This window comes from Rhinopithecus roxellana, chromosome 2, assembly GCF_007565055.1.
Source record: "Rhinopithecus roxellana isolate Shanxi Qingling chromosome 2, ASM756505v1, whole genome shotgun sequence".
Lineage (NCBI taxonomy): Eukaryota > Metazoa > Chordata > Mammalia > Primates > Cercopithecidae > Rhinopithecus > Rhinopithecus roxellana.
The window spans coordinates 109,923,142-109,949,794 of NC_044550.1; the positions used below are offsets into that span (position 1 = coordinate 109,923,142).

The 26,653-nt window shown below is 43.7% G+C and overlaps 1 protein-coding gene across 4 annotated transcripts in view; it reads right to left on the minus strand.

Annotated features, from left to right (window-relative positions):
• Window positions 1-26,653, minus strand: part of STOX2 (storkhead box 2) — a 231,008-nt gene that overhangs the window by 97,777 nt on the left and 106,578 nt on the right. The window contains exon 1 of one of the 4 annotated variants that reach the window (XM_010377920.2): window positions 20,123-21,727. The exons of the other annotated variants lie outside the window; for them this stretch is intronic. Coding sequence (XP_010376222.1) covers window positions 20,123-20,288 — 166 coding nt within the window. The 5' untranslated portion in view covers window positions 20,289-21,727. Of the gene's footprint in view, window positions 1-20,122; window positions 21,728-26,653 lie in introns of those variants that run through there. 4 annotated transcript variants of the gene reach the window in all.

Consider the following 26,653-nt stretch of genomic DNA (forward strand, 5'->3'; position numbering starts at 1 on the left):
TGCTTGAACCCGGGAGGCGGAGGTTTCAGTGAGCCGATATTGCGTCACTGCACTCCTGCCTGGGTGACAGAGCAAGACTCTGTCTCAAAAGGAAAAAAAAAAAAAAAAAAACACTTTTTGCTTCACTCTAATGATACATTGGAGGATGAAGTACTAAAGGTTCATCCTAAGAACCGTTAGCAGATACAGATTTGAATCCTTGCGCTGCCATTAATTAGCTAGTAATGTTCAACCACAAATTCCTTATCAGTAAATTGATATAATAATAATACCAACCTCAGAGAATTGCTTGTTGTATTAAATGAAAGAATATCACTGACTACTATTAGGGCCTCAATAAGTGGAAAACATTATCAGGAATTCTAAAATATTCTTTAGGGAAAACAACATGTTTCTTATTTATTTCTTCTTGGATATTTACTTATTTATCATTTTAAGTGTTTATCTTGAATGTTTTATATTTTTTATTTTTATTATTCCCTTATCTTATTTTCTTAATTTTTAAAATCTGTACTTTTTAATTTATCTTCAATGTTTTATTTCTTTATCTTGAATATTTGTGTATTTTTCCTCTTGAATTTTAAAAACACATCTGTTCTCATATAGGCGGTGGAAATACAGATTTCTTTTATAAAAAGAAAAAGACTCACATGTCATTAAGGATGCAGAATTACTTGGTTCTCCCATGTAATAACATTTCATTTTGATTTGAAATCTATCATTTTGGAGTTTGGAGATGATGGGATAGGGCCGGTTAAAGGTTACCTTTCCTTTAGCTAGGAGAAATAATTGGCATAAATAAAATTTCAGGGCACCATATCAATGATTCAAGAAGAAAAAAAAAGCCTGTTTTCAAATACTAAAAGGAGCAATCTCTTAGTAGTACCATTGATATGCTAATTATAAATAATTTATCCATCTATTAGATAGCCTAAGGACATGAAAGTAATAAGACTGCATTCCATTAAACATTCTATAAAATTTAAATCTTTCACTTATTTAGACAGGTCTTCCTCCCAATTATCCCAAATTAGTGCAATTCTAGTCCTAGTTATATATATTACATAGTCTAGTGGAACATTATATACACAGCAAGTCACATCTGACAAAAGCTTAATTAGGTGATCAATTTTTCTTGACTAGAGCTTAAGAAGAGCTCAAGTATCCTTCAGAAATAATTCTTCATGATAATAGACTTCACTCGGAATTATTTTTCAAGCAACTTTGCAAGTGTGTTTGGGGCCGGGGAAGGTGGCTCATGCCTGTAATCCCAGCACTTTAGGAGGCCAGGTGGGAGGATTGCTTGAGCCCAGGAGTTCAAGACCAGCCTGGGCAACAGAGCAAGACCCCAACTCTACCAAAAAAATAAGTGAGTTTGAAATGACAGTTTGTGATCAAGATTCAAATTTTCACCCATTGTACTTCTTTCAATCTGGATTCCTTTTTTGAGAATCGAGACTACCATCATTAGAGAGCCATTCAGAAGATTAAGAAGTATCATATACCAAACCTGTGCTTCCATCTTCTCATATACCAACCTGTGCTTCCATCTTCTCATATACCAACCTGCGCTTCCATCTTCTCATATACCAACCTGTGCTTCCATCTTCTCATATACCAACCTGCGCTTTCACTAGGAACAAACCCCCAAAGGAGACATCCCATCAGCACTGATTTCATTCGAAGGTTACAGCACGGGGAGAAAAAGAAACTTCATCTTCCTCATTACTCTAGATCCTTCTACTTGGCAAAGTGATCAACCTAGAAAAATCCAAATGTTTGGTATTCCTACTTTTGCACTCAGATTATAGAGCACTACATATAAAAATCACTCCATCATACAAATTAAGGCCACCACAAATTCATGGTATCCAGTCTCAGCAGGCCTCCCTAAGACTCTCTAAGGGAGGTCTACGCATGTACCTTCTGATGCCAGCACAGCTATCTTAACTCTGGTATCTTGCCCACTGACTTCCTCCAAATCTTGCAGCCAACTTCCTGCTTCAAGGTGGAGACAGGCACCACCAGGCATGGAATTCCTCAACATTCTGGCCCTGACACCCTTGAGAGCCTATCTCTATCCACTGCCTGCCTATCAGTTTCTTCCTCTAGGCCCTACAATCCATTTTCCACCCTCAGACAGGGCAATCTCTCTCTCTCATGCAAATCCCAACATGTCACTCCCCTACTTCAAGTCTGTCTGGGACTCATTAAGCTCAGAATAACCTGACAACTCCTCGCTTGAAATATAAGGTCCTCCTGGGTCCCGGCCTCTCCTCTCTCGCGCGTTGTCTCTATCATCTGCTGGCCTCTAGGAGGAGGGCACTGCCTGGGAGACTCCTCCTGTCTCCAACCTCTCTTGTCCTTTCCTGCTGGGCTGCCTGCCCCTCCAAGGGCAGACACGGGGCTCCCGTGCCTCCTCAGAAGTCCTTTCCCATCTCCTAGTCTCTGTGGGATCCAGCCCCCCTTACTCAGGCCCCCATCATCACCCTCATCCCACTGTCACGCAGTGGTTTCCTGTATATCTCCAGCCAACTGTGGGGGCCTTTAAGGCAAGCATGGATCCCGACTCTCTAATAAAACAAGCACACATGTCAAGGCCCTGACACGAACAGGCAACGCTGGTTTGCTGAAGGTGTGAGGAAGCAGTGAGGATCTGAAGGAAGGAGCTGAGAGGCTCCCTGCCCTGGACAGGCAATTCCAAATCAGTGGCTACCAAACCTAACTGTACATCAGAATCACCTCAAGAGCTTTTAAAACATAAAGTTCTGGGCCCCATCCCAAGCTACAAATACTTGGGGAATGAGGCCAAGATGTGTATCTGCTTACCAAGCTCCCCAGATGATTCTGCAGAAGGAACCAACTCAATGCTGCTCCACAGATGGTGTCTAGGAACCACAGTCTACAGAGTGTTCCTACCTTCTGGAGGGTACATCTAGAATACAAGACAGAGTCAACTCAATGCTGCCCCTGCTGAATGCAGCCTGACAACTCCATGCCACACCCCTCACAGCCCCAGGTAAGGACTCATCCAACACCTCACTTTCTGCAGCTCACCCCCAAGGATATTCTAAGCTCTTCACTACATTTTAAGCAACTTGGGAAGGGCCCATATAGTTACATCCCACAGCACTACCTCATAGCACACACTGCAAACAGGGATAAAACTTGAAGAATTACAAGTTGACTTTGCCTGTATTTAAATATTTCCCTCACTTGGAAAAAAAAAATAAGAAAACAGTATTCAAATAAAAGCACAGGAAACTAGAAGCAGTTTTGTTGATCAGCTCTGCCTTTGTCTTCCATGTTGGTTATTAATCAGGTGACAGTGGCCTCCTAAGAAAGACTCCAGCCGATCATGTTTCTCTGTGCAGCAGACCACACAGAGATTACTCCAGTTTTCTTCTAACTTCTCAGAGAAGACAGATCATGCACAGCACGGAGCTATGAGTATACTTCATAACATACATGACTAAGAACACACATCCATTAGGATGGCTACTATCAAGGAAAAAAAAAAACAGAAAATAACAAGTGTTGTCAGGGATGTGGAGAAATTAGAACCTTTGTACACTGTTGGTGGGTATGCAAAATGGTGCAACCACTGTAAAAAATGGTTTGGTGGTTCCTCAAACTAAGTTAAACAGAATTACCACGTGAGCCAGCAATGCTGCTTCTGGGTATGTACATAAAGGAACTGAAGGCAGGGACTTGCCAGTTCTTTGTACACCTGTGTGCACAGCAGCATTCTTCACAAGAGCAAAATAGTGGGAACTCAAATGTCCATCAACAGATGAATGAATAAACAAAACATGGTACATGTGGACAATGGAATACGATTCTGCCTTAACAAGAAGAAGATTCCAACACGCGCTACAACATGGATGAACGTTGGTGATATGCTAAGTGAAATAAACCAGTCACAAAAGGGCAGATATTTTATGATTCTACTTAGATGAGGTGGAGTAATCAATTTCAGAGACAGACAGTAGAATGGTAGTTGCAGGGGATTTGGGTAGGGAGGACTGGGAGTTAGTGTGTAATAGGTACACAGTTTCGGTTCTGCAAGATGAAAACAGTTCCCAGGATACACCCTGATGCTGGCCTCACAACAATGTGAACATACTTAATACCACTGAACTGTACCCTTAAGAAGTTAAGATGTTAAGTTTTGTGCCGGGTGTCGTGGCTCACACCTGTAATTCCAGCACTTTGGGAGGCCGAGGTGGGTAGATCACAAGGTCAGGAGTTCAAGATCAGCCTGGCCAACATGGTGAAATCCCGCCTCTACTAAAAATACAAAAATTAGCCAGGCGTGGTGGTGGGCACCTGTCATCCCAGCTACTCGGAGGCTGAGGCAGAGAACTGCTTGAACCCGAGAGGTGGAGGCTGCAGTGAGCCGAGATCGTGCCACTGCACTCTAGCCCAGGCAACAGAGAGAGACTCTGTCTCAAAAAAAAAAAAAAAAAAAAAGATGGTATGTTTTTTTATCACAATTTGAAAAAGTAAGTTTAAAAAAATGCATGACTAAGAATGAATCTAAACAGTGAAAATAATATTTGCACCTTAGGAACAAACCATTCATCTTCTCAAAGCACCAGGGAATAGCGAATTTGTGGAAAGTCATCTAGCTCAGACCAATGCAATTTCTGTACATTTAATGTGCTGTATGTCATTAACCCTTTGCTTTAAAGAGGTAGTTTACTAGTCAAATCTCTCCCAGCATATCATTAGAAGGAGGAAGACAATAAGAAGTAGACATGCATATAATTAAGAAATTCTTATCTTAGGAAACTGAATACAAGTGAATTTGACCTTTTTCATATTATGAGTTTATCTTTTGGTGTCTTGATTCTAAATTTAAAAATACAGAGAAACTATAAATCATATTTTTAGTTAAAAGCTTACAACTTTGTGTTACATTTCTTCAGTATAGTATACACAGAATTTAAGTGTTAGCTAGTTAGCTAGCCATGAAACAGGGGTAAGTGTTAATAAAAGATATAATTTTTAACTATTATATACTGTTTAAAAGTAATTTTGGTCTTTTAAAAATATATACCGTGAATCATAAAGCTTTGTGACTGCTCTTAAATGTTCTAAAGATCTGGGGTTTCCTTTATCTGTATTATTTTAAATCTTATACATTCCAAGGATTATGTAGGTGCTAGATTTTGAAAGTCCTCCTACTAACAGAACTGAACGAAGCGTATGTTTTCATATTACCCACATTCACTGTGTTGCCATGGGTTACCGAACCCATCCTCCTGGACCACTGAAATGCAGGAGGAAATTGTTAACAGATTTTCTCAGAGTGACCCTCCTACAGGGAGTCACAAGGACGCTTTTTTTTGTTTTCCCCCAAATTGAAGATTTTTTAATATACATCTAATGTATTCTAAACCAGTTCACTGATTCTTATCAAAGATACAGTTGGTTCACCCAAATTTTAACCAACTATCCTTTTTAATCATATTCAACAACATTTCTAGTTTATTAATTTCTTTCTTGATTACCTTGAACTGAATTGTATCTTACACCATGCAAACCCATGGAACTTCTTCTTTGCCTCCAGTTCCGTCACTTTAAATTATTGTCTCAGGTACTGTCAAATTGTTCCATTATTTGGATCCTAGCCTACTGCTATCCTCAGAATAATGTTCAGTCGAACTCTTACAACAACAGATGGCAGAAATTAGACTGTGCTAAACCAAATGCTTCTTCAGCAATTTTTCATAACTAAAAAAGTCAAGAAAAATACAAGAGAAAAGGAGTAAGCAAAAGAAAATGATTTGCAAATGAATGAAATTACGTTTATGTTTGAGACTTCTTTTCATTTGAAGTTTCAAATTTTGTTGTGAGGTACCTTTGCACTAAATAAGTTAAGACCTAGGAGTTGTTCGATCCCAACTATCTCATCTTCTCCAAGAATCAGGGATGTTCACTGCATGATTGACAGCTCATGATAACACTAAGCCAATTAAGATGACTAAGGAGCTCACAAGCGCATTACAATGGCATTTGAAACCCACTCTAAGGTGCTAAAAAGAGGAAGAGGAAGAAATAGCAGCAGGGAAACACTCAGCAAATGCCCCAGCCCTCCCCTTGCCAGATCTTAGGAGGCTTTATTGTTCTTTGGGTAAGGCAAGATAATTCTCAGAAGAACCTCAGCTGGCTGAGAAGAGATTATTTTTAAATAACATACACAAATATTTAGGGTTAGACTTGTTAGAATATGCAAGGAGCCCTAAAATCTGCTCTCTCATTATGCACAGGCTTCTACAGTGGCGTCCACTTAGAGGAAGTGCAAGATGAACCACTGGGGGAATGAAATAATATTAAATACTTTATTTAAAAATAAGTAGGCTGGGTGTGGTGACTCACACCTGTAATCCCAGCACTTTGGGAGGCCAAGGCAGGCAGATCACTTGAGGTCAGGAGTTCAAGACCAGCCTGGCCAACATGGTGAAACCCCGTCTCTACTAAAAATACAAAAATTAGTCGGGAGTGGTGGCGGGCAGCTTTAATCCCGGCTATTCGGGAGGCTGAGGCAGGAGAATTGCTTGAACCCAGGAGGCGGAGGTTGCAGTGAGCCGAGATGGCGTCACTGCACTTCAGCCTGCGTGACAGAGCAAGACCCTGTCTCAAAATAAAAATAAAAATAAATAAAAATAAGAAGTTATTTTACTAACATTGAACACGATTAAAAGTATACAAATGAGTGTGTGTGTGTGTATGTGTGTGTGTGTGAAATCTCAGTTTTCTCAGATTTTTTACATTTGTGTTGCTAAAATAGTAATCGGTGGCATCCTTGCAGGATTGCTGTGAGGATTAAATAAGGTAACACACAGGTACCAACGTACCAAGTACATGCTCAATAAACAATGGTTTCCGCCCAGGTCCAGTGGCTCATGTCTATAATCCGAGCACGTTGGGAGGCCAAGGCAGGAGGACTCCTTGACCCCAGGAGTTTGAAACCAGCCTGGGTATCATGGCGAGACCCAGTCTAAAAAAAATTTAAAAATAGCCGGGTATGGTGGTACACAACTGTAGTCCCAGCTACCTGGGAGGCCGAGGTGGGAGAATTGCTTGATCCCAGGAGGTAGAGGTTGCAGTGAGCTATGATACTACCACTGCACTCCAGCCTGGGTGACAAAGTGAGACCATCTTAAAAAACAATCCCAATAACAACAATGGTTTCCTTTGTTAGGGGAAAGGGAATTGAGGGTAAAGAGGCTCCTTTTTCATACTGACATTTCAGGAGCACACCAGAACTCCACTGTCTATGAGGAAGCATGCTCTCAGACTGTGCTTATGTCCCAGGCCTGAGCCACTGCTGAGCTTAACACACACCTCCCAGCGGGGCCTGACTCCACGACTGCAGAACCTTAAACCCCACCTCTAACAGGCCCACAGCACCAATCCCAGCCCGAGCACACTCCACCACGCTGCCTTGGAGAGGAAGCCTTGCACGCATATGGCTGCATCTCACAGTGGAAACCTCCATTTCTGGCCCTTAGGCCAGGATGGTACACTACTATTTACTATGCCTCTGGCATCCCAAACAAACATTCTGTGTAACTCTCCGTGTGTTTAAATCACCCACATCAAGCAGGGTACACCATATGGAAAAACAAGATCTGCATGCTCCAGAAGCTATGCTTTGACTAAAGAAAGCCAATACTTGTGGAATGTTAAGTAGAAGAGGCTTTCCAAGTTCAATTAGTTGGGCATAACCAGAGAAAACAAGTTACTTAGTACCGTTTCCGTTTTTCTTTAGTTATTTTTCCCTTGATTTGAAGGAAGGGAAACGATGTGTTGCAAATGAGTAAGTAACATGGAAACTCAGGGCTAGATGCAGCAAAGGTGGACAGCTTTGAGCTCCCAGATCCTGGCTGGTGCAGAGGTTCACAGGAGGTGGGTGCAGAGGGAAAACCCATTCTGTTCCTCCAGCTCAGGCTGTCATCCCGGAGCCCCGGGCCTGGCTGCCAAACCATCTGCTTGTAGCAGATGAAAAATTCCCACATGTGAAAAGTGGACCTCCAATTCTAGCACCCTCCTTTATTTCCTATGCAACCCAGCGGCCATGCTGACCTGAGATTCCACTGGGCCCATCACTACTTTTATAAACTCACCAAAGGAGGAACATGCACTTGGTTGGCAGGAGAGAGCCTACTGGCTTTACTTTCAAAATCGGCCTTGAAAGATGTCCCTTCGTTTCACAGCTTTCCTCTCTCAATTGTGCTTCTGCGAGACTGGTTTTTATTGCATATGCAAACACATCAACACGCAGCTGAACTCGCAGCTCAGAAGGGGAGTTTTCTTCTTTACCTTCAACTGAAAAGTCTAAATAAGTATCTCAGAGTAAGCTATGTCTGATTATATGGGACACAATTTCCCTGATTTTAAGTAAAGCCAAGCTCTCTTAGAGTTATATTCCACGGGAACATTGGCCGCCGACTGCGCGGTGATTCTCTGCCATTTTCCCTTAGTGGAAGTTCAAGGACAAATGAGCCCACTTAGACAAATGAATAATTCCGTAGATTTCCTTAGCAGAGCACATACCAAAATCAGTAAGAAACGGAATATTTGATTTCTGATAAATGAGTACCAAATATTAGGCGAAGAATCTCATTTAAAGCTGCTTTTAACTCTGTGCGGTACTAGACAAGTTGCCCGCTGGTTCTCTTCTTCTGCATCCTCAGGTGTAAAACACTTAGAAACCAGTCAATCCTGTATAGTTATGTTCCAAAAGAAATAATCATATAGTAGCAAAGATGTACTAGGTTCTTACGGTGCATCAGGCACTATGCTAATTATTTTGATTGCATTTGCTCATTTAATCCACATAACAACTATAAATTAGATACTATTTTATCCTCATCTTAAAGATAAGAAAACAGAGGATAGACTGATAACATAGATTGTTAGGATTCCACAGCCAGCAAGTGGGTGCCAGCACCAATGTATGAATGCCTGATTTCAAAGCCCTAAATCACAGTGCTGCCTTACTGCATAAAGGCATTTGATGAACATAGACAGAAGCCACTCTCACAAATAAGGAAAAATCCACTTGACACTATTGCCATCTTCACTGTTCTGCTCTTTGGGACTTGTTCACTCTCTGGCTAAACAGTCTCTTTAAAAGCACTGTTAAAAAGTTATCCACATCTGCCCATTGTCTGCATTATAAACAGCCAGTTTGCAAATGTGGGGAAAATATGTCCAAATACTTCTTTCAGTTATTTGAAAACCAATGGAAATGAAAATCCAAATGAGTTCACTAGGTTAACAGAATGCCCCGTTCTAATCACAAGCTCTAGCATCTAATCTAAATGGAAGTTTTCTCTTAGACGTTTGGTGAATTCAGAAGACACTGTTTTATAATTTCACCAAAGATCCATGCCGGAATTCTTAAAAATCCTATGACCGAAGCTCGTACCTCTACAACCCGGTGGTTACAGCTAAACTACCCTAGTTTCCTTCAGTTTGCTCCTCCGGGCCCCTGTGAGTGGGTCAAGATTACTGATCCACCACAATCCCCCCGGTGGCTTCTTCGCATCAACCCCTGGGGCACCAAGCATGCCTAAGGTTAGAGAAGGACACGAAATACAGAGTCCACTGAAGCCACTGGAAATGCCAGCAAGACCATGTGTCGCCGTGTCTATACATTTAAACTGCTGTGTACCTGCTACCCATCTGGCACTCACTAGACACTGGGAGCACAAAACCAAGTCAGACCCAAGCCACGGCCTGAAAGCGTTTCCAGTCTAGATGGAGGGTGAGGCAAGAAAATGGCAGATGTGTCGGTTATTTCAGAGGTGTGTGCAAGAAGTGCTGCCAGAGCACGGAGAAGGAGCAGCTCAGTCACACTCCATCAGGTTTCCTCAAGGAACTAAGTTCTAAACACTAGGAGGAAGCAAATAGGAAGTAGAGGGAAGAGGGTGTTATTGGAAAGGGGAAAACAAAAGGGCTCTGGAAAGGTCACCATAGGAAGACGACATGGTTGCAAAGTAAAACTCAACTGTACTTTTTTGTGTAGCTTATGTGCAAGTCACTCTTTATGTCAATATTTTGAAGTGACAACGATTGAGATCCCGTTGTGATTCTATATATGTGTCTGATGCAATTCGCAGTTTTATACTGCAGAAACCAATGCTGGCTCTTAGAATATTAGGTTGGTGGAAAAGTCATTGCAGTCTTGGCCATTACTTTTAATGGCAAAATCAGTCATAGGGGTATCATGCTTCCATCGTACCAAGCTTGTTTCTAAGTGCTTTACACACATTAATTCACCCAAAGCCCAAATGGGTAAGTACCATTATTATTCCCATGTTGCAGGTAAGGAAGCTGAGGTCCTGAGAAAATCAGTAATTTCTCCAAGTTTACCTGGCTAGTGATGGTAACATTGAACTATGAAGCCAAGCCACGTGGTCCACATCTCTGCTCTAAATCATCAGCTACACAGCCTCTCAGGAAAAAGAACACAGTCAAATACACTGAGTAACTCAAGGATGCCAGGGAGGGCCGGAGACCCAGGCTTGAAGCATGCAGCCAGAGCCACTTCAATAAGCACACCTCTGCAGCCACCACCAAGCACGAACCTGCAGCTGGCACCACTAGCAAGGTCACATGGGGCACCGCCTTCCGGCTGCCACCTCCAGCCTCGGAATGCCATCATGCTACAAAACACCACATCCAGGGACTCTGTCTCACAGTCCCCATCATCTTACCTTACTAGCACCAGATTAGAAGTCATTAGAAGGGAATATTCAATGGGTGAAACCCAGGTCTCTGGCCCCTGCCCTCCATGTAAGGAAGGCCAGGAAAGTAACTACACAGCAATTTCAGCATCTTCACAGAGAATGCGGGCGCTGCCTTCTACCAAGGCTCAGAGGTGGCAGACTAGTGTCGTGCGGCTGCTGGAACTAGCACCGCACAATGGGTGGATTAAAGCAACAGAAATATGTGCCCTCCCAGCTCTGATGCTGGAAGTGGAAACCTCAGGTGTCAGCAGCATTGTTTCCTTCCTGGACCCTGAGGGTGAAGCAACCCCGTGCCTCTCTCCCAGCCTCTGGGGGTGGCTGGCGGGCCTGCGCCTTCCCTCATTTGTAGACACATCACTCCCACCTCTGCCTCTCTCGTCACATGGTATTCTCCCTGCATCTGTGTCTCTTTTCTTCTTCCTATAAGAACACCAGTCATATGGATTTCGGGCTCACCCTATTCCAGTACTGCTGCATCTTAACTCGGTTACAGCCACAGTGACCTGATTTCCAAATAAGGGCATATTCACAGGTACCAGGGGTTAGGACTTGAACCTATCTTTTGGGCAGACACATTCGACATGTAACAATGGGGAGTGACACAGACACTGAAAAGAGGTTCAGATACTGGGCAGCCAAAAAGGAAAAAAAAAGGACAACTACCCCATGCACCTCAGTCACTGTGGCGGCCTTCATTTTCTCTAACAACGAGACAATTTCAAAGCAAAAGTTGGATATCCCAAAAGCAATAAATGGCATGTTAGCTCTCCTAGGGGAACCAACCAGACAGGAATCTGTAGGGGTGAGAAGGCAGTGTTAATTGCAGAAGATGGCTCCTCCCTCTGAAACTATGGCCATCAGACGGATAAGGCCAGGCAATAGTCCTGCTACCCTTACTGCCCACAGGCATCTGCCAAATCTCTCTCTTTTATCTTCAAAAAGAGAAAACTTGGCCTGGAGGGGCCATCACGGATTAAAGTAGAAAGATAAATGGAGACTTTGACTGTGTGTATGAGTTACCTAAGCCATAATTTTTCAGCGGGATAGGTATATGACAGATGTTTGAAATATACATTATTTACATAGCTGGCCTAGTCTTTTGTGCTGCTACTTGCAGAGTTCTCTTTTCAGACCTGACTATAGATATCAAAAACATATCCCTTCTATCAACAATGCAATGGCTTCTGAATAAATGAGAACACTAATAAAACAAATCCAAGAATTAAAGGGCACTTTACTTTCAGGAACAGGAAAGCAGACAATCTCCAAGCAATCCTAACCTCGAGTTTCCAGGTTTCAGAAACCCAAGGAGAACTCTGAGTTAACAGAATCCAACTGAACCTCCTTCTGCTGGAAACAAATATTGGTCATCTGCTCCCCTCCAAGAAGGGGAACAGAAAGCACAGAAAGCCAAGCTATTCTCATGTTCACAACGAACACCGCCGCACAAATGACCTCCAACCTGTATGCCTTTATTGTTCACCTGTACACCTGAAAGCCCTCTGTGGTTGGAATATCAAACCACTAGCCCAAAATGGAACTCATTCTCCACTCACTTTCTGCAGGTTCCTGGTCATTTACTGTATTCTTCCAACAACAACAAAATGTGTTGCACCTTTTTTATTTTTATTTTTAAGACAGGGTCTCCTTCTGCCACCCAGGCTGGAGTGCAGTGGCACAATCTCGGCTCACTGTGGCCTCAACCTCCCCAGGCTCAGGTGATCCTCCCGCTCAGCCTCTCGAGTAGCTGGGACTACAGGCACATGCCATCTAGTGTGGCTAATTTTTGTATCTTTTGTAGAGACGGGTTTTCACCATGTTCACCTTTATTTTCTCTCACCTCTTAAACCCAACCACGTACAAAGAACAGCCAGTTCCTTTGTTCTCCCAGATTCTCCCTTTCCTCTTCATAATCCTTTCCACCTTGTGCCATCCCTCCTCCTCCCTTGGCCTACTCAGGTTTTCCACTACATGGTGTGAGTACCACTCGGGCATATGGGTTCATTTCGGGTAGTATCTAGTTGAATATTTTTTACCGAAATAATTAAATGTCCATTTTAATAGGGATTAGGAAAAAATACAATTATCAAGGGAAACCCATAATTTCATAGAAAATGCAAAATTTTCTCTTTAATTCACTTAAATACAAAAGTAGATCAAGTTAAAGAGAAGTATTAAATAGGTAACAATGTAGGTGGTATGCGGACATATTTGTAAAATCTTGAGGGTGGTGTGCTAATAATGCCTAGCAGTGCTGGGACACACAGTTTTTTTGTTTGTTTGTTTTGCTCCCCCCACCCCCCTGACAAAGTCTTGCTCTGTCACTCAGGCTGGAGTACAGTGATGTGATCTCGGCTTACTGCAACCTCCACCTCCAGGGTTCAAGGGATTATCCTGCCTCAGCCTCCTGAGTAGCTGGGATTACAGGCACACACCACCACGCCCAGCTAATTTTTGTATTCTTAGTAGAGACAGGGTTTCACCGTGTTGGCCAGGGTGGTCTCGAACTCATGACCCTGTGATCCACCTGCCTTGGCCTCCCAAAGTGCTGGGATTATAGGCGCGAACCACTGCGCCCGGCCCAGGACACACTGTTCTGTGGTCGTTGTCTTACTGCTTGATCACCACATCAACCCCCAAACACCTCCCCTCTGGTCTCCCAGGCTGTAAACATTCAAAACATGCACCTACCCAGGAAGCCACTCTCTGACACCTCTTTAAAAAGGTTCCTTTCGTCATTTCTCTCCCCAAATCACAAACGTGTTACCTACCCCACAAACTCCGAATCCACCCCAATTTCAAGATCCCACACATTATTTCTAGTAATATCCCAGAGTTACAGTAAGACAAATTTCACACATCCATTTTCATTTCCAGCCTCATGTCTTAGTTTGTACCGCTTCCTCAACCTCCCCCAAATCCTTCTCCTTCTCCATCTCTTCAAATCAACCCACTTCTTCAAGACCCAAGTAAGTCCTCCCTCCAGGCAGCCTTTTCTTTTTTTTTTTTTTTTTTTTTTTTTTTTTGAGACGGAGTCTCGCTCTGTCGCCCGGGCTGGAGTGCAGTGGCCGGACTACAGGCGCCCGCCACCGCGCCCGGCTAGTATTTTGTATTTTTTTTTAGTAGAGATGGGGTTTCACCATGTTAGCCAGGATGGTCTCGATCTCCTGACCTCATGATCCGCCCGTCTCGGCCTCCCAAAGTGCTGGGATTACAGGCTTGAGCCACCGCACCCGGCCCCAGGCAGCCTTTTCTAAGCAACGTCCTTCTGGGAACTCCAGTTCCACTTGTAGCAACCACATCAACCAACTCAACTTGACTCTTGATTGTATCCTATTATTTAGTACTTTCTAATCATCCACTATTAGCTTGCTGGTCCTGGTTCTACCAATCATAATGGAAGATCTTTTCAAAAGTAGGATCTTAGAATACATACTTGTAACTTCTGCAGTTACAAGAAGGTGACTCATATTAGGACTTCAAGACTTCATTCAACTTTCTAAGAAGTCATGTTTTAGTCACTCATCCCATACACATTTACTGTGTGCCTGATACATGCCAAGCTCTGTGGTTGCTGGCAAAATAGAGATGTGAATAAGGCAGGTACTATCAGTGAGGATTTCACCATCCAGACTGGAGACGCACACGGACTGTAAACTCGTGGTGCGGCACAATGTGACCGTGTTGATGTAATACAAGTACAAAACAAACGTCATGGGAGCAATTCACTCTGGAAAGGATCTGAGAGACGATGCAAGAGAAGGGGGCATAGGAGCTGGTTCTGGAAGGCTAAAGAGGATTCTATCAGAACTGTAAGGATGGAGGATGCATTCTGAGCAAAGTCACATAAACTACAACGGGTACACAAGGGTGACAGGCACTGCCACAGGTAAAGAGCTCCCAGAGCCCAGAGCGTGGGGTGAGGTGAACAAGGGGGAAAGAGAAGAAGAGGTGGAAAAAGTGAGGGAGGTTACACTGTGATATGCCCTGGTCTATGATTTCATCCACAGGCGTGATGGATGGGAACACTGGGAAGGGAGGCAACACGAGCAATTTTGCTTTAGGAGAGATTTTAAAATAACAAAACCAAAACAAAACCATCAAAGCCCTTGGGGGACATAAGGAGGATGATGGAACTGGAAGAGAGGTATGTTTGGAAGATAGTGTAACAGAACAGAAAAAGAGTTCAGCAACAGAGATGAAGAGAAAGAGACAGGTTTTAGAAATATTTAAGTGGGAGGAACAAATAGAATTTTCTGATTGACTGGTTGCGCATTCTGATGTTAAAAAAGACTAGCCCTTTCCTACTTCAGGAGAAGTTTACTCCCTACTTCAAAATTACCCATGTCCTTTCTTTCTTGTGTTACTGTGGATAAGGTCGATTTGGAGTAGACTATATCTATACTCTCACCAACTAGAAGAACCTCTACTTTACACCTGATAGATTAGGCATCACACACTATAACTGATTTACAAAAGCATGTCCTAAATTCAAAAGTTAGCACAGTACCCACTGGCAAGGGTCCAAGCAGACTGTGCTTTTAGTTATAACCTGCATTCAGCCTAAGCAATCGTGTACCAAAGAGTATACCATTGTCTGAATTGTCCTAAGTCTCCGGGGTGTAGGGAATTTAAGGCCAGAATTGCTGTGGAGGTGCAGAAGTGCTAAGATTTTTATACAATATACTCATATTCCTTTCTTTCAAATAAAAACATCGGAAAGAATGTAAAAGATATTGAAATACCAAGAGACGTGACCTTTTGTAAGCCCACTCACGTTCTCCTGGGAAATAAAGAATAAAGTCATTCACCACTAAGTGTAATATTCCTCACTTCCACTCGCCTGATGAAAGGAGTCAACATAGGTAGTTTCAAATTAAAACACAGTTGGAGCGGCTAGGCTGAAAATGGATCTCCGCAAAGAGGGAAAGGGACGTGATGGGATGCTGTTTATTAAAACTTGCATATGATTGTAACTTACCAGGTCTTAATTTACTTCCTCCTCCCTCATTACTCTGGTCACCAGGGCGAGTCCTAAAATGCATACATTTCATGTAACATTTCAGGATGATAGGAAATAGGATTGTACGGCAAAATGAGCCCTATTCCCACATACGGGAGGCACCTGACTCCGAAAAGTAGAAGAGGGCCGAGGTTTTGTGTAACGATTCATGTGTAAGTGCTCAGAAGTCTTGCACTTGCTCATTACAGAGCCACCGCGGAGCCGAATTCCGTAATGGCAGCACGGAAGTGGAGGACTCATTACAGATGGAGGGAGGTCATATTACTCGCCAGGGACACAGCTGGTTTGTGGCAGGCCCAGATTAGAACCTCCAGTGTCCATCCTCCACTCCCAGAAAACCCTCATGTCTCTTAAAATAACAGAACATAAGGAACTGGAACACACAGTCAAATGTGCCCCAGAATTAGTTTCTATACAACAAAAACTAATAAACTAATCAAGGTGATGAGCTGGCCATTCTTCCCCAGCAGACAGAACTGCTTTCCAATTTCTTGCAATGTCAGTTTAGGGCTTTTGTTTTATCTTTCTTTTCAAAGGCTTTAAAATCACAGCATTAAAAACGCACACTTTACTTCTTAAAGATGTTATCAAAATGATAAGCATCAGACTAAAATGGGCCAGGACTTCGCTTTCTCATTCATAAACAAAGCTTTTAAGGATCATGTGCTGTAGAACCTGTATAATGAAAAAATTACTTTCCATGCTTGATCAATAAGAATGTCCCCCAAAGCTCTGATGGTATTATATATGGAATATAAAGAGGTGCCCATCCCCAGGGCTGGGGGAAGGGGTAGTGAAGGAAATGAAAAGTTAGCAGCATCATTCTTGTGAAGAGATTACAGTTCACATAATTCTAACAGAAAGCTCTAACAACTTCATCAACCAAAGGTTTGGGGCCTTGAAAATCATTTCACAGAGACAAATACACATGTTTTCATATATAAAGTACTAAGCATTTGTTATACAGATCTGCTTCTTTGTGGGGAGTTTTACTTTTATCTCTAGTTCATGAATATAGTAACTTCTAGTTTTAGAAAATGCACAAGAATGATCCCACATGCATTTGGTCCAATCCCTTTTCTTTTTAAGATAATGCCATGCACTTTTTATTATTCATCTTGATTTGAACAAAAGACAAGATCTTCCCCTTTCTGCCCAGAAACCACCACTGGGAAATTAATATTCAAGATGAACAATGAAGTCATCTCATGGCCTGTGAACTTATTGGTTGCTAGGAAGCTCATGAATTCTTAGGATTTCTTCAGATTTGGTAGCATGAGTTGGGAGTTTAAACAGTCACATAAGGCATAGTCTTCGAGACTTCAAGTTTCAGAATTCCCTAACTGTCCTTTTGCAAGACCTCTCTAGTTTATAGGTGCCCACTCTAACCTCTTGAGCTGAAGTGTAGTTTTTCCTGAAGGTATTGGAAAGACCAAGGCTAAATGTCAAGCCTATTGCTATAAATCACATTTCACACTGGTAATTACTTACTCGTGGAGAAAAGACTGTTTGAAATGGTGCTGTCTCATTAGAAAGCTATCATAGAAGCCTACAATTTTGCTTGAAGCACCTACTGCGTGATATGGGACACTAGACCAAAAGGAAAATTATTAATATCTGTTTCTTGAAATTCCCAAGGCTCTCTCACGCCCTAAAGTTTAAAACTAAGTGATTGTTGCCCACAATTTTCAGGAATATGTGTTGAGGGAGGGGTTCTAAAAATAGTCTCTTAACTGAAGTTATTTTAAGTCATTTAGTACATCTCTGAAAGGCTTATCTTGTCCTTGGAACCCAAGTAACTTCCCCACAACAAAAACCTTTTTACTAAAAATCAAGTATGAGGATACCAGTAGTAATTAAACCAAATGGCTGGACAAACAGAAAGAAGAAATATGAAAGGCCTCATGTGTTTCTGAGACTTCATTTTCTACTCAATATTTTATGTGACAAAGGTTCCATTTATATCCAAAGTCACTAACTTGATAAAAGTGGATCTCCTTTGCATTTCCTAAAAGGAGGAGAATGTCTTATAAACCACTTCCAAGTGTTTCAATATACCATCTATTTCTATCAACACTCACATTTTGAAAGGAGCCATATTTGTAAAGGAAATACATGAAGATACACATCCTTCCCAACCCAACCCCCAAGGAGTTGCACATGAGAAAGACTCCACCTACTCTCCCAATGTTCATTGTAGGTGTTTGTCTTCATGTTTACTATTTCCTCCCATAGCAGCAACACCTGCTTCTTATTCCATGTATCAACTAATACTTAAAATAAAGAAAAAACGATAAGCCTCCCTCCCTGGGCAAGAATCATATTATATGGAACCGTATAACCCCATGAGAATCCAGCAAGGCACTGTGCTCTTTGGGGGCACTCCAGAAAAATGCTGAATGAATGATAGAACTTTTATTCCATCTTTTGGTCTTCAGATTTCTTAGCAGTAACCTAACACTGAATCTGAACAGAAAACTGCCAACCTGAAACAGGTTATCCTTCATTATCACCATAGGACCGTCTTACCATTTGCAGATCAAGAAATGAAATAAGAGAATCAAATACAATTAAAAGCTTTTTCCTCAAGCCCTCAAAAATGCCTCACAGCACCTGCAATAGCAGACAAGTTCTTTTGCAAAGAATGAAAATGTGATAACGAGGTAATGCCAAGATAGATTCTAAAAAAACAAAAACAAAAAACTGGCTCCCTGGAAATGTGCCTGAATCATGAAACAGAGTGTTGCAGGTTTGTTGAAGAAATGATGGCCACCAGCCCTCCTATAGCTTCACACTTGGTGTCAGGACAGGTTCCTTAGGAGGCGTAAGGGGAACTGTGAAGTGTGGAATGAAGACATTCAAACCCTAAGTACATGAAACCCAGGATTATCTGAACACTTAGGGCAGCCATGGGTTTATGTACATACATGTTTTGAGGTTAGGTTTGGATTTAGGTGTGTTTCAAAATTTACTGCCACAAGTCTGAAGAATATAGCAACCACAGCAGCGACTGAAATGACTGAAGTAGAAACTGTAGTTGTCACTTTCTTTACGAATTTGGCTTTTCACGAAAGGGAAAATCAAGGGAGCTTTATTGCCAAAATAGTACAACATCCTTATGTCGCCTGATTTTGCAATAAAAAAGATGGTTCTTTCATTTAGGCTTTACGTTCGTGGAAATGCGGTCGCAAGGCATTTTTGAAGCATGAGATGCTGACCCCAGTTAAAAAGGACTTGCTGTTTTAGGAGAAAGAGAGTAAGCTAGACTCTAAGTACCAACCACAAGCTTAAAACGATCTTCCCAGTTAAGACAGGGCTCAGAGTGATTCGGTACAGTATGTGGTTTGAAAGAAAATCTCGGTTCTTCCATTACAGTGTGCTTAGAAGAAAATCAAAATTTTTCTCTGAATGAAAAATAAATAAAAACCGATGCCTTACACATCATTACATACAAGTGGTTAACGAGAAGTAAGGAGAAGGCAACGGAAGCTTTCCAGGCTTTTCCTTCTTCAGCATTTCCCTCAAGAATTTCATCCCTGGGTTCCCAAATCAAACCAAAGCCATTCCGTTGTATTTCCAAAAACAGAACTGGCTCCTTCAGGAAGGCTCTTCGCAGCGCTGCATTTTCAGCGCAAATCTTTTCTGAAGCCTCCTTTTCCATTTACCGTTTTGTTTTTCCTTCCTGTCTGACATGCAAATACATGATACAGCCTCCATGCTTTCCATACAGCCTAATTCAAAGCAACATATGTTAAATCCACCCAGAATCATGTGAGCATTCAATCCGCATCCACACCATTACCCCCACAGAACGCATTCAGTGAGCTCCAACACAGTTCTCTGCGTGCAAATCAGACGAGTCTGGGATGTGTGCAGGACTCTCCCCTGACTCAGCCCATCCAGAGCTGCGCATGGAACCTGTTCCTTTTGGAGAACAGGGGGCTGCTGGAAATACCCACTCAGATAACCGGCCACAACGCAGGAGCCAGCAAGCCTGGCACTGCAGGCAACCCTGGGCGCAGGATCCTCCACAAAGCTCAAGGAGGCTGCAGCGCGGGGGCTTGCAGTCATTTATCTCCCTGCAGCCAAAACGCCCGGCTCGTCCCCCCTCCCTCGTTTTACCTAACTAATAGCTCTCCAACCCCATATTGAGAGGGCCTGCTGTGGATCTTGCCGAGGTACAAAATGGTGGATGGGAGCTAATTTTTTCCTGCTTTCCCCATAACTTATCGCATCCATCACTGCCCGTCCTCTCCTCCAAGACCCGGGCCGCGGCACACCGAGCACATCCCGCGGCCCCGGCGCGGGGGCAGAAACGCGGTCACCAACCAACCTGATGTCATGTAGCCCCGCGAAGCCTGGGGCGCGAAGGCCGCGGGGAAGCGCTTGTGCAGGCGGTAGTCCTTCTCGCTGCGGGACCTCATGCGGTCCGAGGCCCGGTCCGAGAAATCCGAGCTAGGCCAGGCTCGCCGCAAGGTTGTGCTCCGGGTCTTCTTCATGGTGGGGAGGGCGACCTGCCGCCCCGATCCTCGGGGCCTCAGCGCCGGGGCGCAGCGCGCTCCTTCATCCGTCTACGGCGGGCACGACCCGGGCGGACTCTGCGCACATTTTCCCAGCCCCTCCTCGTCGGCGTCTACACCGCCAGCGGCGGGTCCGGCCCTCCCCACGCCCCCCCACACCCCCACGGCGAAGGCTCCGATTTTACACACGTCCCACAATGCATTACACTTCATTTGCAATCCGCCCGGCTTATAGCTTCCAGATTCCTGGGGGGAAAGGCACGTTAGGAGGCTCCCCGGCCCGGAGGAGGCGGGGAGGGGGCAGGCGGGGTGGGGGCGCCGAGACTTGCAGCGTGAAGGCAATGGGAGCGCAGACAATGGCCCGATTCAGCGCAGGAGTGCTTGGCCAACCCGGAGCCACCGCACAAAAGACCCAAACAAATGAGGCAGCCGAGGCCTCCGAGGCTGACCCGGGATCGGGCGTGCGGGAGGCCGGAGGGGCGGCGGCAGACCCTCCGCGCCGGGCGGCTCAGCGCGAGGCGTGGGGATGACAGTGTCCGAGTCGTGTCCCCGCGGGCCTAACAGCCGCACAGCCCGCAGTCCCTGGCGCTGGCTGGCTCTGCCTCCGCTGCAGTCCCCGGGAGGCAGTCTTCATCACAGAGGCTCGAGCGAGGGGCGCGTGTGCACAGGATCCGAGCAGGCTCTGCAGACAGCAGCTGCGGCGGGCGGGCTCCTGCGGAATCCAGGAAGAGCCCGCGTCGTCCCCGCGACTGCAGCGCCTCGTCAATCTTCCCCTTGCCGAGGTTCCGGGCGCTGTGCGTGCGTGCGCGCGGGTGGGTGGCTGGGTGGGTGCGCCGACACGCATGTGCCCCCTACACATGCATGCTCCTACTTACTGGCCGAGGCGGCGACGGAGCCATGGCTGCCAAGGACGCCGAGCCTGCGATCGACCCCCGCGCGGTGGCAGCGCTGCTCGGGCGCGAGCGCGCGGAACGGCTATTGAAGGGCAGGAAGCAGGACAGCCGCCCAGTCTCATGCTAATCACCAGGCTGCCTTAAGTTAGAGCGTGGTTCCCATCAGGCTTCTCATTTTCATGTAAAACACCCGGCGGCGGCGCAGGGACCTTGGCTGCTGCCCCAGGCTGGAGCCAGCGCTTGGATATTTACATATTTTTAGGATGGTCCCTCCCCCTCTGAGAGAGACAGCGAGCCAGCCTTCGTGGGAAGTTGGAGATCTGCGGTGTCCTGCCTGGCCCACCTGCGCCAACCCCAAAGGACGCTAAAGCCAGAGGGAGGGGGCGCCACGGCGAGCTCCCCCACAACCGCACACGCCGGGGCGCCAGGTCCACGCAGCCTGGAAGACGCAATGCAAGTGGCCTGCAGCGCTTCCTTTCTCCCTCTGGAGTCCCGGTGTAAGTCACCGCCAGCCGGCTACACTGCATTCAGGTCCACAGCTCTTTAGATGGCCCGGCTCTGCACAGCTGTTTCTGGTCCAACAACCAATCACTAAAGGACAACAATGCGCGCGGCGCGCGAGGGGAGGAGCGGCCAATGTGCCGCCCGGGCCGGGGCGATGGGCCCGGGACGCGGGCCCGGGACCCGGAGGTTACGCCGAGTTAAAGGCGCCCAGCCACGTTGCTGCTAATCCCGACCATGCTCTGCCACTGCCGTTCATTCAAAAACGGTTATCTCCTCGATTTGGGTTTCCAAAAATGCTTTGGTACAGTAAACAACGACAAAAATAAGCCTGATTTCCTTTTTCAGCGCTGCATTTTATTTGACTTGGTGCATTTTTTCATCTGTGACAATGCAACGTTCAAAATCATATTTATGCTGTTGTTTCATATTCACAGGTGCCAAGACGCAGACACAGGGATATTAAATCTTTATGGGGATATGCTTTTAACAGGCTGATATCGCAAAAACAAGCCAGTGGATTCTAGCTGCTTAGGATTCAGGAACTTCTAACACAATCTGTGCTATTCCAAGGCTTGAATTCTTTGAGGGGGGTAGCAAGGATCTTGAAGAACCAGGCAGAGCAGGATGGCGTTAAGCCACAGGCATTATAAAATCTAGAATTAGAGCTCCCCTCATTCAGATCTCAAGACCGCCTTCTATAACCTGTGGCCACTGTACTACCTCTTCGGATACCCAGGATAAATAAAGAAGTAATCACTAAGTAGCCTACGGAATTTATATTTACATAATCAAAATGTATTACTAGGCCGGGCGTGGTGGCTCACGCCTGTAATCCCAGCACTTTGGGAGGCCGAGGCGGTTGGATCACGAGGTCAGGAGATCAAGACTATCCTGGCTAACATGGTGAAACCCCGTCTCTACTAAATATACAAAAAATTAGCCGGGCGTAGTAGCGGGCCCCTGTAGTCCCAGCTACTCGGGAGGCTGAGCCAGGAGAATGGAGTAAACCCGGGAGGCGGAGCTTGCAGTGAGCTGAGATCCAGCCACTGCACTCCAGCCTGGGCGACAGAGCAAGACTCCGTCCCCCCCGCCCAAAAAAATAAATGGATTACTAACTGTCAACCAATTCACTAATGTTCTGTGTGTTTTTTTTTGTTTTGTTTTTTGTTTTTTGTTTTAATTAGGAAAGGATAGTCCCCCAAAAGGCACTTTTAGTTCAATGTCTTCCTGTAAGAGAACTGCTAAGAACAGAAAGATTACAGATTTAGAAGTTATAGAAAGCTAGCTGTATAAAACAGGGATCCCCAATTCCCAGGCCATGGACTGCTTGGATATTTACGTACCCCACGGATATTTAGGGACCCCATGCAGCTTCTAGTCTGTGGCCCCTTAGGAACCAGGCAGCACAGCAGGAGGTGGGCACTAAAGCTTCATCTGTGTTTACAACAGCTCTCCATTGCTTGCTGGCATTACCTCCTGAACTCAGCCTCCTGTCAGATCAGCAGCCACATTAGATTCTCGTAGGAGCGCGAACCCTAGTTTGAACCACGCTTGGAGGGATCTGGGTTGCATGCTCCTTATGAGAATCTAATGCCTGATGATCTGTCACTGTCTCCCATCACCTCCAGATGGGACTACCTAGTGCAGAAAAACAAGCTCAGGGCTCCCACTGACTCCACATGATGGTGAGTTGTATACTTATTTCATTATATACTACAATCTAATAATAAAAGAAATAAAGTGCACAGTAAATGTAATGCACTCAAATCATCCCAAAACCTTCTGCCCTCCAACCCTACCCCCACCCCAGTCCAAGGAACAACTGTCTTCCACGAAACTGGTGCCCAGTGTGAAAAAGGTTGGGGACCGCTGGTGTAAAGGATCATAAAGGTAATAATAAATTGTAGTAATGAATGTAGGATAACTGACATTTAGATATCTCAATTCAACAACGACTCAGTACCTCCCAAGAGCCAAAAGCAGTTATATGAATGATTATAATAGCTATGACTTAAGGCTAATGGTGACTGCTGTGGCAACTGTGACAGTCATTCAGCAAACAATGACTGACTGTCTGGAATATGTGAGCCCCGGGATGGGTGCTAGGCAAACAGAGCACCACACATGACCCTGCAGCAAACCATCTAGTAGGGAAGAGAAACAGTAGGCAAATAAACGCAGAAATTGTGCTAAGTTCTATGAAGAACAATAACCTCTCTAAGAAATGACAGTTGAGCTGAGACCTACAGCATGAGGAGCCACTCAAGCAGAGTGTGGGAGACGGTGTTACAGAAAGGGGGAGCAGTCTGTGTAAAGGCCCTGGGGTAGAAGGGATCTTGACTTCTGTTGGAGGAAGTGGAAAAAGGCCACTGTGGCTGAAATTGGAGCATAGTAAGGGGGAGATTTGTGATGAGGTCATGGAAGGATGCAGAGCCAGATCATGCTGGGACTTGCAGCCCATGGTAAAGGTTTTATATTCTATTCCAAGTGCAGTGTGAACCGCTGAAGGGGTTGGATAAAAGAAGCAATGATATTTTTAGAATTTCTATACAGAAGAATAGGGAATCTGTTTGAAGGGAGAGATTGGCTAAGAATTTTCTGGAAGTAAGTTTGAATTGCACTTGATTAAACTGAGAAAATATTAATTGTTCATATGAAAGAAGGGAGGTGAGTTGATGGACATTTGGGGAGAAGAGCTACAGCTCCACTCAGCCACCCTCAAATGCAGACCTTGCAAAGGGGTGACATGATCCAGTGTTTGTGGCCAACTAGCCTGATGTAGAAGAATCAGGGGGTACATAGGCTGAGTTAGCTGAATGGGATCAGATGGTGAAGTAGGTATGGGTGGTGAAGTAATTTATCCATCCAAACTGGGGACAATGCTGAATAGTGCTATGAAGGGAAGGCTTAAAACAGTGTATTGTGAAACCAGTCCAATCTGAAGAAAATGGAGGTTCCTGTTACTATAGCCACTATTAAAATCAGACTCAGTCTGTCCATCTGTGTTATGGAAAGAGTCACTCTGGTCAGTTTCAGATCTCTAAACCGACCTCAGACAATCATGGATCTGGGTCATGAGTTGTCCATCAAGCAAACTCAGTTTTGTAACCCAGTATTCAATATTAGGAAAGTTAGAATTAAATGATAAAGCAAATTGATTTTATAGCATTAGTATTCTTTAATCAGGCATTTAAAATGTGTATATTTGGTATTTTCATATCAGACAGATTAGAGACACTAATTAGATTTGCTTTGTGACTCTAACTCAAATGTATAATTGATTTTAGACTTGTAATCTTAAATTGAAAGGTATACAACTTTTGACTTGAAATCATTTTCATTTAAAACTTTAGTTTATTAGCTTTGCTATAGTTGAATGAAATGAGAGTTAGAAGAATGTAAACTCCATGAGGATGAGGGACATTTTCTGTCTTATTCATTGTTGCTTATTGTTCTGTTTTGTTCAGAACTATATCCCCAATGGCTAGCAATGGTTGGCACACATTTGATGACTACTGAAGACCCAATAGAGTACTGGGGAAAATTTGGGTTGAAGCCTTCCTAGTCAGATATATTAAGTACTTTTTAAAAATCAAGTATACCAAGTGTATGACATCAGAGACACAAGCCACAAAAGAAAAAAACAGAAAAACTGACTTAATGAAATTTTTAAAATGTGTGCATCAGAAGACAGTCAACAGAGAAAAGACAATCCACAGAATGGGAGAAACTATTTACAAATCATATATCTGATAAGGGATTGATATCCAGAGTATGTAGAGAACTCCTAAATCTCAACAACAAAAAAACCAACAACTAGATTCAAAAATGGACAAAGGACTTGAATAGAGATTTCTGCAAAGAACATATCCAAATGACCAGTAAGCACATGAAAAGATACTCAGTATCAGTAATCATTAGAGAAACGCAAATCAAAGCTACAATGAGATACCAACTCACACCCATTAGCATGGCTACTATCAAAAAAAAAAAAAAAAAAAAAAACCCAAAAACCAGAAAATAATAAATGTTGGCAATTATGTGGAGAAACTGGAACCCTTGTGCACTGTTGGTAGGCAAGCAAAACGGTACAGCCACTGTGGAAAACACTATGGCAACTCCTCAAAAACTTAAAACTAGAATTGCCATATGATCCAGCAATTCCACTTCTAGATACACCTGCAACTTGAAAGCAGGGACTCGAAGAGATATCTAGACCCTCCCTATATTAATAGCAACATTATTCACAATAGTTAAAACATGGGTGCAACCGAAGTACCCAATGAGGGATGAGTGGATAAGCAAAATGCAATATATACATATAATGGAATCTATTCAGCATTCTAAAGAAAGGAAATCCTGTCCAATGCTACAACAGGATGAACCTTGAAAACAGAATGCTAACTGAAAGAAGTCAGTCATAGAAAGAAAAATACTGCATAATTCCACTTACATAAAGTACTTAGAATAGTCAAAATCATAATGACACAAAGGAGAATGATGGTTGCCAGGGGCTGGAGGAAAGGTGAAAAGAGGGGTCGTTGTTTGAGTTGTTGTTTAACTGGTAGAGAGTTTCCATTTTACAAAAGGAAAAGAATTATGGAGATAGATGGTGGTAATGGATGCATAACGTTATGTATATATTTAACTTAACTGGACTATACACTTAAAAATGATTAAGATGGTAAATTTTATGTTATGTGTATTTTAACTCAATAAAAATAGTAATACATTTTAAAAATTAAATAAACCAAATTTATAGATGCAATTTAAAAGTTTAAGGGAATGTATTTAAAGATGTTTCGAAGTAGGGCTAATTGTTTAGAAAAGGGGATTTAGTCTTCCATTCGAGTTGATCAAATGTTTTTCAGAGGCCCCAAGAGTTACGATTTTTATTTTTTACTTAAAAATGCAAAATTTACAAATAGAATAAATTGAATCTGAAAC